Source organism: Scleropages formosus, chromosome 1, assembly GCF_900964775.1.
Source record: "Scleropages formosus chromosome 1, fSclFor1.1, whole genome shotgun sequence".
NCBI classification, from domain to species: Eukaryota; Metazoa; Chordata; class Actinopteri; order Osteoglossiformes; family Osteoglossidae; genus Scleropages; species Scleropages formosus.
In genome coordinates, this window is record NC_041806.1 from 41827083 (window position 1) to 41840846 (window position 13764).

The window sequence follows — 13764 nt, forward strand, 5'->3', positions numbered from 1 at the left end:
ATCAGACCTGGTTGCTCAACCCTGTCACAAGCCCTGCAGAAAAGACACACTGCAAGCTTTTTATGCCCCCCTATAAGTATTTGAGCTACACTTGTTGTAACTCGAAACAATTTGGAAGTTTCATGCATCAGCTTGCAGTGTGCATTCATTTATGTACCATGGCTGTGTTGTACTTAAAAAGATCTGCACCCAGCACTGACTGTCATGTTATGTGTTAAATCATTTATCGCACAAAGTGGTCAAACACTACGTATGACACATTAACTGAAAATTTTGGATTCATGCACCTAATCAGGGTTTGAATTATGTATTTTAATACATTACCAAATCAAGTTAAAAGCTGAAAACTATTCCTCTTTAACAGGGGAACCCATGATCTTTCCAAATAATACTGTATACTACAGTTCAGAAATGAAGATTAAAGTATTAGCAGAGGTCCTTACTGTACATGACAATAAAGGAATTTAATAAAACATGATCCAGTTTCCTCCTTTTTACTCCAACACTTGAAACAATGCTTTTAGTACCCAAGCATGTATAAATATCATGGCAAGACAAAAAGAGGAATGGCAGGTGTTGTTACATCTTTTGTACAGGTGTGATTCCAAGGATCCTCATGCCACTGGCCAGTACAGTATGGGCACTGCTGAACAGCTGCAGTCTAGCCTGTCAGTGCAAGAGAGGAAATGAAAGGTACAAAGTCTTCACAATGTTTCATCACTGAAATGGAGTATAGAGGGAAAAGGAAAAAGAAAAAAAAAAAAAACAGGTCCCGTGCAAACTGAATTCCATGCTACTTGAATTATTAATCCCTCACCTGAGCCATCATAGGAGGACTACCTTTCACTGGTAAAGCCTTGAGGGCTGCAGCCACCAGATGACTGGAAGGAAGGGGAAGGAGTGTCACACCCTAAAGCAAACAAATTCCATCTCGCCACACTAAATAACACACTACCTGAGGATCATAAGGAAGTTGACCAGGTATCTTGGTTGTAGGTCCTGTGAAATCTGCCAAAGTACCTCATCATACCTGAAAAGTGGCAAAGGGCATAGTTGGCACATCATTCTTACACATTATACAAGATGAACTGGTTTCTTTCCCAACCCTGAGGAGTCTTGTTGTTCGAGCACAGTTAATACTGAAGGGCAACGGGGCGGCATGGAGCAGCATCCAGCGTACAACAGAGAGCGCATCACCTCACCTTAGCAGATGCTGCAGTATTACAATGCCTTGGCTTTCCTGCAGAAGTGTCAGATCGCAGGGACCCTCCCCTTCATTTCCATGCATTCGCATTAAGCTGAAACATGACAACTGAAAAAGTCTAGTGTGTCTAAGGGTACAGTTTGACAAATATGTACCTTTCTAATCATCACTGGAAAGACAACTGTTCTAACCACAACTAAGTCAAACCTGGTCCATGTAACACTGTGCATTCCTTGCCCAGCACAATATGCTGTCAAAACACCACGAAGCTCCTTATGACTGATTACTTTACTTGGCCTATAAAGGCTGCATCAAGATTTTCTAAAGCAGTATTTTCCAACCCGTGGGGGCCTTACCTGCACAGTCTGGAATGTGTATACTGCAAGAAGACCCCAGTGTCTCCTTGGCTCTGGAGAACTCGGTCCCAGTCAAACTTGTAGTCCGATTCAAGGGGACCTTTAAAGTCCTGAAGCGGGAGCCGAAGTATAGCGTGGGTTTCGTGCCTTGTAATTCCTAAATACTGACCAGTGGCAATCAGGTACAGTGCTGCTCAAAATTATTCAAGGGTGATGGTCAGATTAAGTGATGCTGACACCGAGCAGGACAGGCTGTAAAGCTTGGATGTGTCCAGTCAGCCAACTCTAACCCTTTTCTTGGGTTCATCTAGCTGGGGGGCAATTCCTTTTTCGAACAGTGCCAATTGGGGTTGGATAACTTTGCTCATTAAATAAATAATTGAAATGTAAATGTCATTTGTTCACTTAGGTTCCTTTTATCTAATAGATTTTGGTGGAAGACTTGAAAGAAATTTGTGCTAAAAATTTGACATAAGAAATGAAACGGAAAAAAAAAAAAAAAAAAAATTTTCACAGCACTATATGAAGTACATTCTTATAACTATGTGCCGCATCCCATGTGTTGGAGTGTATTCACATGTGGAAACTTGAGAGAGAATGTCCCTGGAGGTCATTTCACCTGAACTATTAGAGCAGCAATTCCCACTTTCTCTGCGGTGTCTTCAGGGTCCTCCAGATGTTTGGTGGCTGAAGTAAACGAACAATACAGGAAAACACTGCACAAAATTAACATGTAAAAGATTTAAAGTGCCATATATGCATGTACTTCACAGGCTGATCTTTTCTGAGAAACATCCCTGAAACTGTGTTTTATTTTATAAGTGTAACTCTGGGAACTGACAAATTCCCCACAGATTGCAAAACATTATAAATATGCATTAACCGAGTTCTTGGGAGGGAGGTGGCGCAGTGGGTTGAAGCGGGTCTGGGATTCGAGTCCCGAGTCCCGCTTGGGGTGCCTTGCAGTGGACTGGCGTCCCGTCCTGGGTGTGTTCCCTCCCCCTCCAGCCTTTCGCCCTGTGTTGCTGGGTTAGGCTCCGGCTCCCCGCGACCCCGTACGGGACAAGCGGTTCAGACAATGCGTGTGTGCGCGCGCGCGAGTTCTCTGGGAAAAGCAGAATTTACAGATAAATATCACGGTGTTGGGCAGAGTGTAAGAAAACCACAAAGCAGTGCATGTGCTTCAGCTGGGAGCTCAACATAAACAAAGATTCTCTTTATCCTCCTTGCTCCCTTCTGGATTCCCCCCCGAAAAAGTAGTGCCACACATCCTCACTTGTAGACTCCCGCATGTTCCTCAGCATCTTGCTCCGGGCCTCATCCAGCACGTCCACCAGGAAGACCACCTCGCCCTTCCGGGTCTTCATTCCCTGGACCAGGCCGAAGGGCACATGGCGGCAGCTGTGGCAGAAAAGGATCACTCAGTGACCAATCTCACTCACACACTCTCACACACACACACACACACACACACACACACACACAAATGGATCTTGCAGCCTCAGCTGCAGACTACCTTCTCCAAACGTATCTCCTCTGCAGACCTGTTACTCTCATCACAACCACTTCACCCGTAGCTCCCTGCCTGAACCACAAACACAGCAGCTCTTTCCTCCCTCCCTCCCTCCCTCCCTCACTCACTCCAGGGTCATAGTGGTCCAGAGCCGAGCCTGGAAGCATAGCATTCTCCAATCCATTGCAGTGCTTTAAAAGATGAACTCAAGACTAATCAGCTTGACCAAAGAGGTAAAAAACATGCCCCCTCAAGGACCTTAAAATTTGCCTATAGTTTTTGGTCTGTAATTTGAATTAAGCTTGCAGCAAATGTCACCCCTATGGCAATGCTTCATTTCACTTGAACAATTTTTTTTTACTACTGATTGCTACTGTGACAACCACAACAACAGATTATATTGTACCACAAAGTGAAACTACAACACAGGCAGCTCAGCACCCACCAAGCAAGTTTAGTATTTAATAACTAACTAGATAAAATCAGTGCAAAAAAAAAAATTCATCTTGACAAACATTTTTAATAATGAACAACTGCAACTGTAGAAAAATGACTGCAATCAGAATCATAAAATCCACTTTCAATTAAATTATTTTCATATGTATGTAGTTAGTATGTACAGGAAACTCTGCTGTGACGTCTCCTTCGAAGCTAAAGATCGGGCACTCCTGTTAAAAATGTATCCAGGCTGCGACACACACAAACCAGTTGAACAGAACAGACAAACAGTACAACTGAAATTTTCAGTGATGCAAAAAAAACGCAACCGAAACGCGACGACAGCGGTTTTCCCTCTCTGTGCAAATGCAGTTGTACACACATTCAGCAGTATTTCCAACGATGGTTTTGTGCCTTAGTTTGTGTTTGCGTACTTACCTTTGGGCCCACCGATATCCCATTGCACGCAGGATCTCGAAAACCTGCCGGAAATGGCCTGCTTGACTTTTATCCGTCTACATAAAAACCACACATGAAGACATAGATTTACTAGGAACCTTATCCTTTTTCATCTCAGCTCCAGAGCACAGCGAACTGATCACTCCATAGTCCTCCTTACCACATATATCATTTCATCAAATGCATGCTGCTCTTTCCGACTGACAGCCGCAGCAAGATCCCTGCAAGAAATACAGAAATCTGCTTGTTTGGGTTTTATTTTTGATTTTTCCACGTTTAATATAACCTGTCCTTCACAAAACACAAATCTGTATTACACATTCTATTAGCAGAGTGGTTTTCACACCAATATTGATAATGTCAAATGGAAAATAGGTTAAATGTTACATCTTGTATTTACATTGATCTGACACTTTTCTCCAAAGCAACTTACAATGTTAAGGTTACAATTATTACAGTTACAAGCTTACAATTATTTGCCCATTTATACAGCTGGGCAATTTTACTGAAGTCGTTTAGAGCAGGTACCTTGCTCAAGGGTACCACAGCTGGAGGTGGGAATTAAACATGTGACCTCTGGATCCAAAGGGAGTAGGTCTACCCACTACACTACCAGCTGTCCCCACAGCTGGCGCATCACTCTTTTGCCTGTACTTTGCAAGCAAATAACACTTTACTCCTATTCAAACAAGCAAACTGTCTTAATTGGTACAGTAGCAGCTTTATCATGTTTACTGGAAGGATATTTTTGCAGCCAACGTCAGGTTTTTCAAGCTAAGTGACGGAGCAGAGCTGTTTGCCTGGTGATGTAGAGCGACGTCCCATCACTGCGGAGCACAGTGGAGTAGTAGGACATGTCCTGGGCAGGAGACAGATCCACCACGCTGGTTCCCTTCCTGCAAATCCCAGTCAACTGTGTTCATTCAAGACAGCATTTAATATCATTTCCATCACAAAATATTAAGTCATGTTTCACATATTTAATAGCACTACAGTATGTTTCTTGCCTGGTTAATACAGTCACATCGCATTAATGGTGGCACAGTGAATAGCACTGCTGTCTCACAGCGCCTGGGTGGTGCGAAAGGGCATGGGTTCGATCCCCGCTCAATCTGTGTGGAGTTTGCATTTTCTCCCTGTGTCTGCGTGGGTTTTCTCCAGGTGCTCTGGTTTCCTCCCACAGTCCAAAGAGGTGATGTTCAGGTTCCCCATAGTGTGTGACAGAGAGAGTGTGTTCCACTGATGTATGGATGAGTGACCCACTGTAAGTAGTGTACCTAGCAGTGTAAGTCACCACGGTGAATAAGGTGTGTGAGCTGATAACACTACATAGAGTTCATTGGATGCTGCTTTGGAGGAAAGCATCTGCTAAATAAATAAAAATGTAAACACATTTCAGTGTAATGTGAATATTTAAATCATTTTTTCCTTTCTTTTTTCAGATTTCCCAGTCAAAATAACATCAGGATTATTATTGTTAAACGCTTTGTCCAAGGCAACTTACAAATGTCAAGATCATTATGACAGAGTGCTTTAAATTAAATCATCAACACCCGTTTGCCAGCAGCGATCCCACAGAATGCAACAGCACTAAACACACAGAACATGATCTTTATCAGCTGGAGAACATCTTGTTTGCCCTGAACGTGCTAACCACTCCAGGAAGATGTGTTCTGTGACCTTGGTAACCACCTGCTTGGCACTACTTAAATCAACATCACAAGAACATAATGTAGATATGAGAAAACCCATAAAAATAACATGTTAAGCCCATAGATACGCGCACACACTTAACATGTCACTCGCTGCCCTCTTTCTAACACTTCACTGAGTTCCTGTAATTTAATCCGGTAGTAGTTTGTTCCATTTTGTTACGTTTGACCTAGTGTTAGTCCTAATACTGTACCTCAGACTGTCATGTGACCATTCTATGAGCACAAATGTATTCTAAAAACTCCATAAGTTACCTTCAACAAAGGCATGGGATTTTATGCCCCCCCCCCATCATGTCACTGTACATTATCAGACACATTTGAATGAAAGTGCAGATCCCTTTTGTTGACTCAGCTGAAACTACAAAATACAATGAATGTCGGACACTGCAAATAAGAGAAACGGTGGCAGAAGAACATAGGAGGAAGTGGCCAAGAACCCGTGTTCGCTTTCCCTTTGTGGTGACCGTGTGTCCGGAGAGGGCGCTTTGCTGGGGGGGCGGCTCGCAGACTTACTCTGTGCTTTTCAGCAGGCCTCGCGTTCTGAGCTGCTCCAGCACGTCCAGCACCTGGTCCTGGTGGAACGACTCCCCCGAGTACTCGTCGAAGCGGACCCCCAAACGCTGGGCCAGAGAAGGAACGGCAGCACAACACCACTCACAACTGTACATTTAACACGTTTCCCCCCTTGGAAAAAAACTGACATTGTATTGTGTGCGCTGTACAGCAATAAAGCAAAACTGACATCATGATATGGGATCGTTATGATTTACTTTACATTCAATTCAATTCATTTTCATAGAGCACTCTTCTCACGCAGTGACACAGAGCACTTTAACACAGGCATAAAGCAAGAAAAACAGATACAAACAAAGAAGACAGTCGACTAATGGCTACCATAATGAAGAACTTATTATAGAGCTATAAGTATACCTACTGGCCACCGGGGAAAGGAACAAAAACTCCCAACTGAAAGTTGAGGGAGAAAAAACCTCTTGGGGTCCACAGACCAGTGGTTGCCCACCCCTCCTGGGTACTCTAGATTAAGTAACAATTGTAAGCCAGTTTAACAGTAATAAAGATATTGTTGCTAAATGGTATCTTGGATGCCATTTACACGGTGACCAACTCTATTCAGCATTCCAATGTGAGCATGCTACGTTGCCATGTTAATCTTGAACTTTCTTACACAAAGCTGTTAAATGCCAGCCTGCACTCTGTCCCACCCTGAATCTCCAGTACTGAGCATACTCAACGCATGTTTTGTCCCACACACACAGTCTAGAACCACCTGTCCCAAGCGGGATCGCAGTGAACCGGAGCCTAGCCCGGCAACACGGGGCGCAAGGCTGGAGGGGGACACGCCCAGGATGTGACGCCAGTCCATGGGAAGGCACCCCAAGCAGGACTCGAACCCCAGACCTGCCAGAGAGTGGGACCCGGCCAAACCTGCTGCGCCACCGCACCCCCCGCATTCTGTCCTCCATCGGCTATTAATTTGCCTTGTTTCGGGCTGAGCAGGGACACACACTGGGACAGAGCTCAGCTGTAGTGTACACGGACTTACATTGTAAACCCGCTGGTACTCCGCCACGGTAATCTCCCGGAAATGTCTCCATAGCGACAGGGGCTCCTCTTCCCCTTGCTCTAAAGCCCTGAAAAAGTCCCTAGCGGCCTGGTGGATGCACTCCTCCCCCTCTGCTTCCCTGTGAACCTGGACATACACCTGTGAGAGGTGAAGGTGAGAGGTCAGAGGGGTGCCTGGACTCTGCAAGAAAACAAATGTGCTGACACATGAAAAGGACTAAATCTAATGAATGAATGAATGAATGAATGAATGTTTCTTAATCTCAGAAGGAAACTCTGCTCAGTAGCTGCTACACAGAAAGGGAACTCATTCCAAAACCCACCGTCCCCAGTCCTGGCATGATCCAAGAACTGGAACAGCTGGATCCAACTGGAGAAATGACTTGTTTAAAAGCACTTAAGTGCTACAGATATTAAAGTCTGTATGCAGAACAGCCTCCAGGCATCGAGACTGGGCTCAATGAATTAGTATACAGAACATCATTTTGGGGAACCTTTCACAATGGATCTTATTCCCACATTATTCTGGCAGATTTGCTTCATCACTAGAGTATACAGATTGATATAATGGCAGTAACTGCAGCAGCATTAAAGGTTTGACAAGAGCCACTCCCGGGAACTGAACTAGCAACCTTCTGGTAGCAAGTGTGCTTCCTGTTAACTGGCCATGTTTTGGCATGGCATTGCATGGCACGGCATCATGGCACGATGTTGACAAAAGTACGGCAGAAGCACATAGGCGCTGCATCGGCAGCTCTACGGACACCTCATTGACACAAAGAGGAGTCACACCTTACATCAAAAAGATGTTGTAAGGGATTCTCTTTTAATTTTTCCTGTGAGCCAAAGCGTTGGAAGCCAGCTCCCAGCAGACCTGCACCAAAGCAAAGAGAGAGGTTGGAACTGCTCCTCCTGACACAGAGATGGTTCTGTCCAACTAGAGAAATCAGCATCCCAGATGTGCAGTAAGACCTTAAATACTTAAAAAGACAAATAAATAAACTCAGTCTTTGATTCTAGCTGTAATTAAACACAAATTCAGAACGTCATATATTTTGTTTAAATCAAATAATATGCAACATCCATGAATCACAAGTTTACTCCAAAGCTTTCAAAACATTTTAATCAGTTTAAATGCTTTAAAAACAGTATCCACTACGCTCAAAAGGTTATACATTCAACTTAGGCTTACTCTCATCTGCCACCAACTGCTTTTGTATTAAGATGCACGAGTGGAAAGCAAAGGTCAAAATACCTGCTTTACTTGGGTGGAGTATCTTTAGTTGGCCACCTCATAATGAGTGTGAGAGTTGGAGTGGCCTGGGAAAATGTGTCATCTGACCAAGTCCGTTTCATCGAAACGTTGCAGTGTTTGCCTAACGCCAGTTATAGGCATATGGGTGCCAACTATTTAAGGGTGGAACAATAACAAGCCTGTAACCTGATCTGCCAATTATTTCTCTATAAAGTGTTACCTGAAATGGTAGAAACCTGTTACATAACCAGTCTGTAACACGCCGGGGCGGTGGGAAGGGGGGAGCGGAGCCAGGGAAGGAACAACAGCAGCTGAACGTAATCAGTGCCCCTATTTCTTCCCCCGGTTCAACCAGTGAGGAGAGAAGAGAATCTGAGGAGTTAATGCTGAAGACGACCCCAGGACACGAGAGAGAGAAAGCACGACCCCGGTCCCCACAGCGAACCTGACCACAACCTCCCCCTCCGAGCACCCCCACAAGACACCAGTTCCCTGCGCCCTCCGCTTCCCCCTCCCCCTTCTGTCTGCTGTCCTTCAGACCAGTAAAAACCCCCCTCTCTAGCAATCCTGGTGACTGTCTCGGCCCCTTCTTCTTACACAGTCATTAGTTTTTTTAAAAAAAAAAAAATCTGTCCAAAGATTGTTTACCCAAACTCACCAAACTGAAAGCCCCAGTCTCCAAGGTAGTTCATCCTTATCACATCATTTCCTAGGGCTTCTTTCAAGTTGGCAATGAAATTACCTGAGAAATTTAACAACATTTGGTGACATAACAGTAACCCTTAAGAAATAATGTCAAGCAAAGTCTTCCGAAACTTAAAAGATCATCAATAATGTGAATTTTCATAAACCGAATGCCTAAGGCCCCGAAGCGACACTCATTTATGCTACAATACAGGTTTCCCCCGCTATCCGAAAGTAAAATGTTCCTATGAAACCTTTCATAAGCTGAAAAGACGTAAAGCGAAGAAGCAATTACCATGAATTTATATGGGAAAAAATCTGAGTGTTCCCAGAGCCTAAACATAACCTATCAAATCATACCAATAACACATAAAACCTAAAATACCACCAACATACAGTAAAGCAGGAATGATGTGTCCTAAGGTATCAGAAGAGCCCATGTTGCTAAAAGATGCACAAAATAAATCGATATAAAGAGATCGAATGAATCGAGAGAGATAAAAAAAATCGAGATGCTCATGGACAGTTCAAAGCTATGGCGGCTGGATGCCGAGATGCTTAGTGTAGTTCCCGGGGAAGGAGCTCGGCGGCGTTACTCTCACTGCTCGGGGCGCACGCTTCCTCTATAACGGCTGGCTGTAAAACAAATGCTGACCGCTATTTTTGCTTTTTTCGTGAAGCTAAAATCCGTTTCGGATTTCTTTCTGTTAACGGAAACAGGTACTGATGTAGGTCTTTCGGAAAAGCGAAGTGGCATAAAGCAAACTTTCAAGAAGCGGGGGATACCTGCATCACCAAATGAGACTGAAACAGACAGAGTAGTTCACATTAGTTATAATTATTCTTTGGTCGGTTGTAGCTGGTGTAATATCTTCTGCCGTGGAATGCTGGGACAGTAGCATGACCCCAGGAGATGCCAAAGAGATCTAGAAGATAATGGGGAAGGCTGGACTCCCAGGTGCAGGCCGGACTCCCAGGTGCAGGCCACACAAAAACGGACTCTCTCTGAACTCTAGTTCACCATCGTACATTACGGAGGAGCACAAATTCTACGCGTTCCTCATAAACACAAAGGAATTTCTACTAAGCCGAGTCAGGGATATTAAATGAAAGTCCTCGTAAAGCCGAACTGTAACTCAAAACGAGCACGTTAGAGAATGGCCTTTACGGGTTGCGTCTCATTGACGCATGGGGGCATGGTAGCGCAGTGGGTTGGACCGGGTCCTACTCTTCAGTGGGTCTGGGGTTCGAGTCCCGCTTGGGGTGCCTTGCGACGGACTGGAGTCCCGTCCTGGGTGTGTCCCCTCCCCCTCCGGCCTTACGCCCTGTGTTGCCGGGTAGGCTCCGGTTCCCTGCGACCCCGTATGGGAGAAGCGGTTCCGAAAATGTGTGTGTGTGTGTCTCATTGACGCATCGTTCAGTATGCCCTCCTCTGGTGACAGAAGGCATTAGAGGACTGAAAAACAATTGTGCCCCAAATGGTAACTAAAAACAAGAAGGGCATTCAGTGGCTCTTATGTACTGCAGTCCACAAGAGAACCAAAAAAGGCTTCACTGTGAAATATGTGTCACAAAAAACTCTCGAGTCTTACCAATTATAGTAGATCGCAGGTGTCCGGCATGGAACTTCTTGGCAATATTTGGTGAACTATTAAAACAAATATACACACACACACACACACACACGTTTAAACAAAAACAGAACAAATAAACAATGCATGTGGCTGTTTATATAAAAAAAATGAAAACAGTTGTACAACAATGGAGTTAAATTGCAGAAGCTACATTTAAATGTTGTACAATCTTCTTGTGCCTAAATCATCATGAAGACATAAGGGAACATACCTGAACTCTACCAGAGTTCTTCCCTTCTGGTGACCTCTGAAAAGTTCACTTTTTAGTCCAAATCTATGCCTTCCATTTGATACCTCTTTAAAATTTCCTAAAAAAAAAAAAACACACATATATATTAGAGTGTATGGGGATGTTAAAATAGTTTTTCTGTTACACATGAAAACTGACATGGTTACAATGTTGTACAGGGATCTTACTGCACCATTACAATGAACAAGGAAAATATTCTACTTACCTGTATCAAGACAGATCTGTTTATTTTAAAGTTTATCACTCCACGCCCAACTGTTATTTCCTCTAACAGAGTATCACGTTTCAGCTAAATAATGGAAAAAGAGGGGGGGGGGGGGGGGAGAGATTAAAGCCTGCAATACATATTTAAAAAAAACGTTTAGTCACGTCCCATGCATACTTTATTCTTTGTAGATCACACACCGTTCAAGTATTTTCGTAGGGTATAAACGCTCTATATTACCGGATGATGTCTGGTTCACATATATGTATTTCTAACGGACACCTTCCCCCCACCTTACAAAAAAGGCGAAGTGTTCCTGTAAGGTAAGGTGTTCTCCGTTATGTGAACTTTCATGGCAGAAAGTCATAATTACCATCATTTTTTGTGCTAAAAAACGTTCATGTGTTCCTAAGATCCAAAAGTGACACCCATTTATGCTAAAATATCACTAAATCGCATTAGAATGGACAGTTATTTCACTAGTTAACATTACTTATGATCACACAACATAAGAAGGCAGCTTCCCTTCACTAATTACTCCAACACTGTACGACTGACACTCGTTCATCTCTTTCATAGCTATTATGTAAAACGGGTAAAAAAGTGCAGGTGCTCCTATTTGCGCCTGCAGTCTAAAGACATATTTCAGGTGCATTGGTGGCTTTAAATCGCCACTAGTGTGCGAGATGTATTGCTGTACACACTCTACAGCAGGTCTCGCTCCGGCACGGCAGATATTCGGCACCTTTCTTGCCAGGCCCTCTGCCTGCCTTTGAATATCTTCAGCTGATGAGATGAATCCATTTTCTCGCAGGCGGCTCAGTGACAGCCGGAAGTCTGAAGACCGTCTGGAAATTTGCACACAAACACAACTGAGAAACGGTGAAAGGATGAAGATGTCACTCAAAACGAAAAGGAAAGTGGTGCATGATGACATGTTAAAAGGGCGACACTGGATGGCATAGGGAACATACAGTACGTCCACACACTTAACTGTTTCTTAGAGACGGGGATGGCGCAGATGGAGGAAATGAAGGACTCTTCAGGATGTCTCAAAACCTTGGCGAGCTAAAAAGAAAGACAACTGTCTGAATTGTGTTACCCTCAGTGTAACAGTGTACCTCACAGTTGCATGATAGGAGGAAGAGTAGGTTAGGTACTTAGCAGACCTTAAACATAAAAAGTATTAAACAACAGCTGAAATGCAACATTAACACAGCTAGGTGGTACAATGATTACCTCCTAGTAGGCAACTTATGTTAGTGAATTGTGACTCATTTCTCTAGATTTCGAGTCAGAATCATGATGTTATATATTTATCGTTACCTTCGATGCTATATTTCTTCGGAAAAAACAAGCCATGAGTTCGATTTAATTACAATAAAAAAAACATAAATTTATAGTAAATAAAAAAAAAAAAAAATAACCACGAAAATCAACAAATCTTTAGATGACACCCGGCGCCATGTGCAATCCTTTCCACATGACCTTTAACACACTTCCGTGTTTTTGAACCTTTGACCTTACATCGATTTTTATTAGCCAATCGACGCACTCGTTTTATGAACAACCCACAAAAATGAACCAATGAGAGCGTCATTTTCTAGACGACCGCGTCATATGGGCTACAAGCAACACGTCTTTGTTTCAAACAGAGAGCGCGATTTTTAACTTGAAAATACGTTGTTTTGATTCGTTTTACTTTTTATTACGTATACAGCTTAATCGACCCACATGTCTTAATTGATCTTGGACACTCACTATGTTTTTAAATTTTAATGCGCTTAAATTGTATTTGAAACATGTCCCTCCGAGTAACACGTGTAACAAACAACACAGTCCCAGTATGAAACTGTTTTAAAAATTGTCACACGTCTTTCTTTTCCCTGGCGTTTTGTATTCTTATTATTATTTTTCTTTTACTTTTGCCAATTCTGTTTTGTGTGTTGTATTAATGAAAAGAGAGGGTCTTATGAATGCCTCAAACAGTACTATAACATGACAGTAGAGTATTAACAAAGTAACCTTACAGTAACATGATTCAGTGACAACACACCAGCATTTGTGGGGAAGCAGATGGTGTAGTGTTCAGAGCTGCTCCCTTTCAGCCTGTAAGGTCCTGGTTCGAGTCCCACTCCTGCTGTAATAGCCTTGATTAAGGTACCTCACCCTGCTGCAGTAAGGAGATACACGCATCACACGCTGTTCCGTCGATGGTAAAGCTGCTTATCAAACTGGGTGACTTGCACTGGACAAAGGCTTGAGTCAAAGAGTAAATAGTGCAACATCAGGTAAAGAATCAGTGTTACTTGACTTTGTTAGCAGCCCTACAGTTGCTTTTTAATAGGCACAGTTCTGTAAGTGGGTGTGATCAAGGCCCTGGCAGGTAGGGCAGCTGTAATATTTCCTCACATCTGACTTTCTCATGAACAGATTGCTACTGAAAGATTGTTGACAGGTCATGTGT

The 13764-nt window shown here is 43.3% G+C and overlaps 1 protein-coding gene across 2 annotated transcripts; it reads right to left on the bottom strand.

Annotated features, from left to right (window-relative positions):
* Nucleotides 1-25: 25 nt before the first annotated feature.
* rars2 (arginyl-tRNA synthetase 2, mitochondrial) lies at nucleotides 26-12779 on the bottom strand. 2 transcript variants are annotated; one of them, XM_029254786.1, is made up of 20 exons: nucleotides 12624-12779; nucleotides 12292-12365; nucleotides 12043-12145; nucleotides 11294-11381; nucleotides 11054-11150; nucleotides 10801-10856; nucleotides 9183-9266; nucleotides 8067-8143; nucleotides 7250-7408; nucleotides 6199-6305; nucleotides 4771-4866; nucleotides 4131-4191; nucleotides 3950-4026; nucleotides 2837-2961; nucleotides 2180-2247; nucleotides 1561-1670; nucleotides 1203-1298; nucleotides 956-1030; nucleotides 818-881; nucleotides 26-666 (listed from the first exon to the last, which is right to left on the bottom strand). In XM_029254786.1, the coding sequence occupies exons 1-20, from the start codon at nucleotides 12657-12659 to the stop codon at nucleotides 580-582; spliced, it is 1740 nt and encodes a 579-aa protein (XP_029110619.1). In that variant the 5' UTR covers nucleotides 12660-12779; the 3' UTR covers nucleotides 26-579. The 2 variants fall into 2 exon arrangements, with proteins under 2 accessions (XP_029110619.1, XP_029110617.1); XM_029254784.1 differs by lacking the exons at nucleotides 1203-1298; nucleotides 11054-11150; nucleotides 11294-11381; ... (1 more) ...; nucleotides 12292-12365; nucleotides 12624-12779 and having other exon boundaries at nucleotides 10801-10850.
* Between the last annotated feature and the right edge of the window lie 985 nt (nucleotides 12780-13764).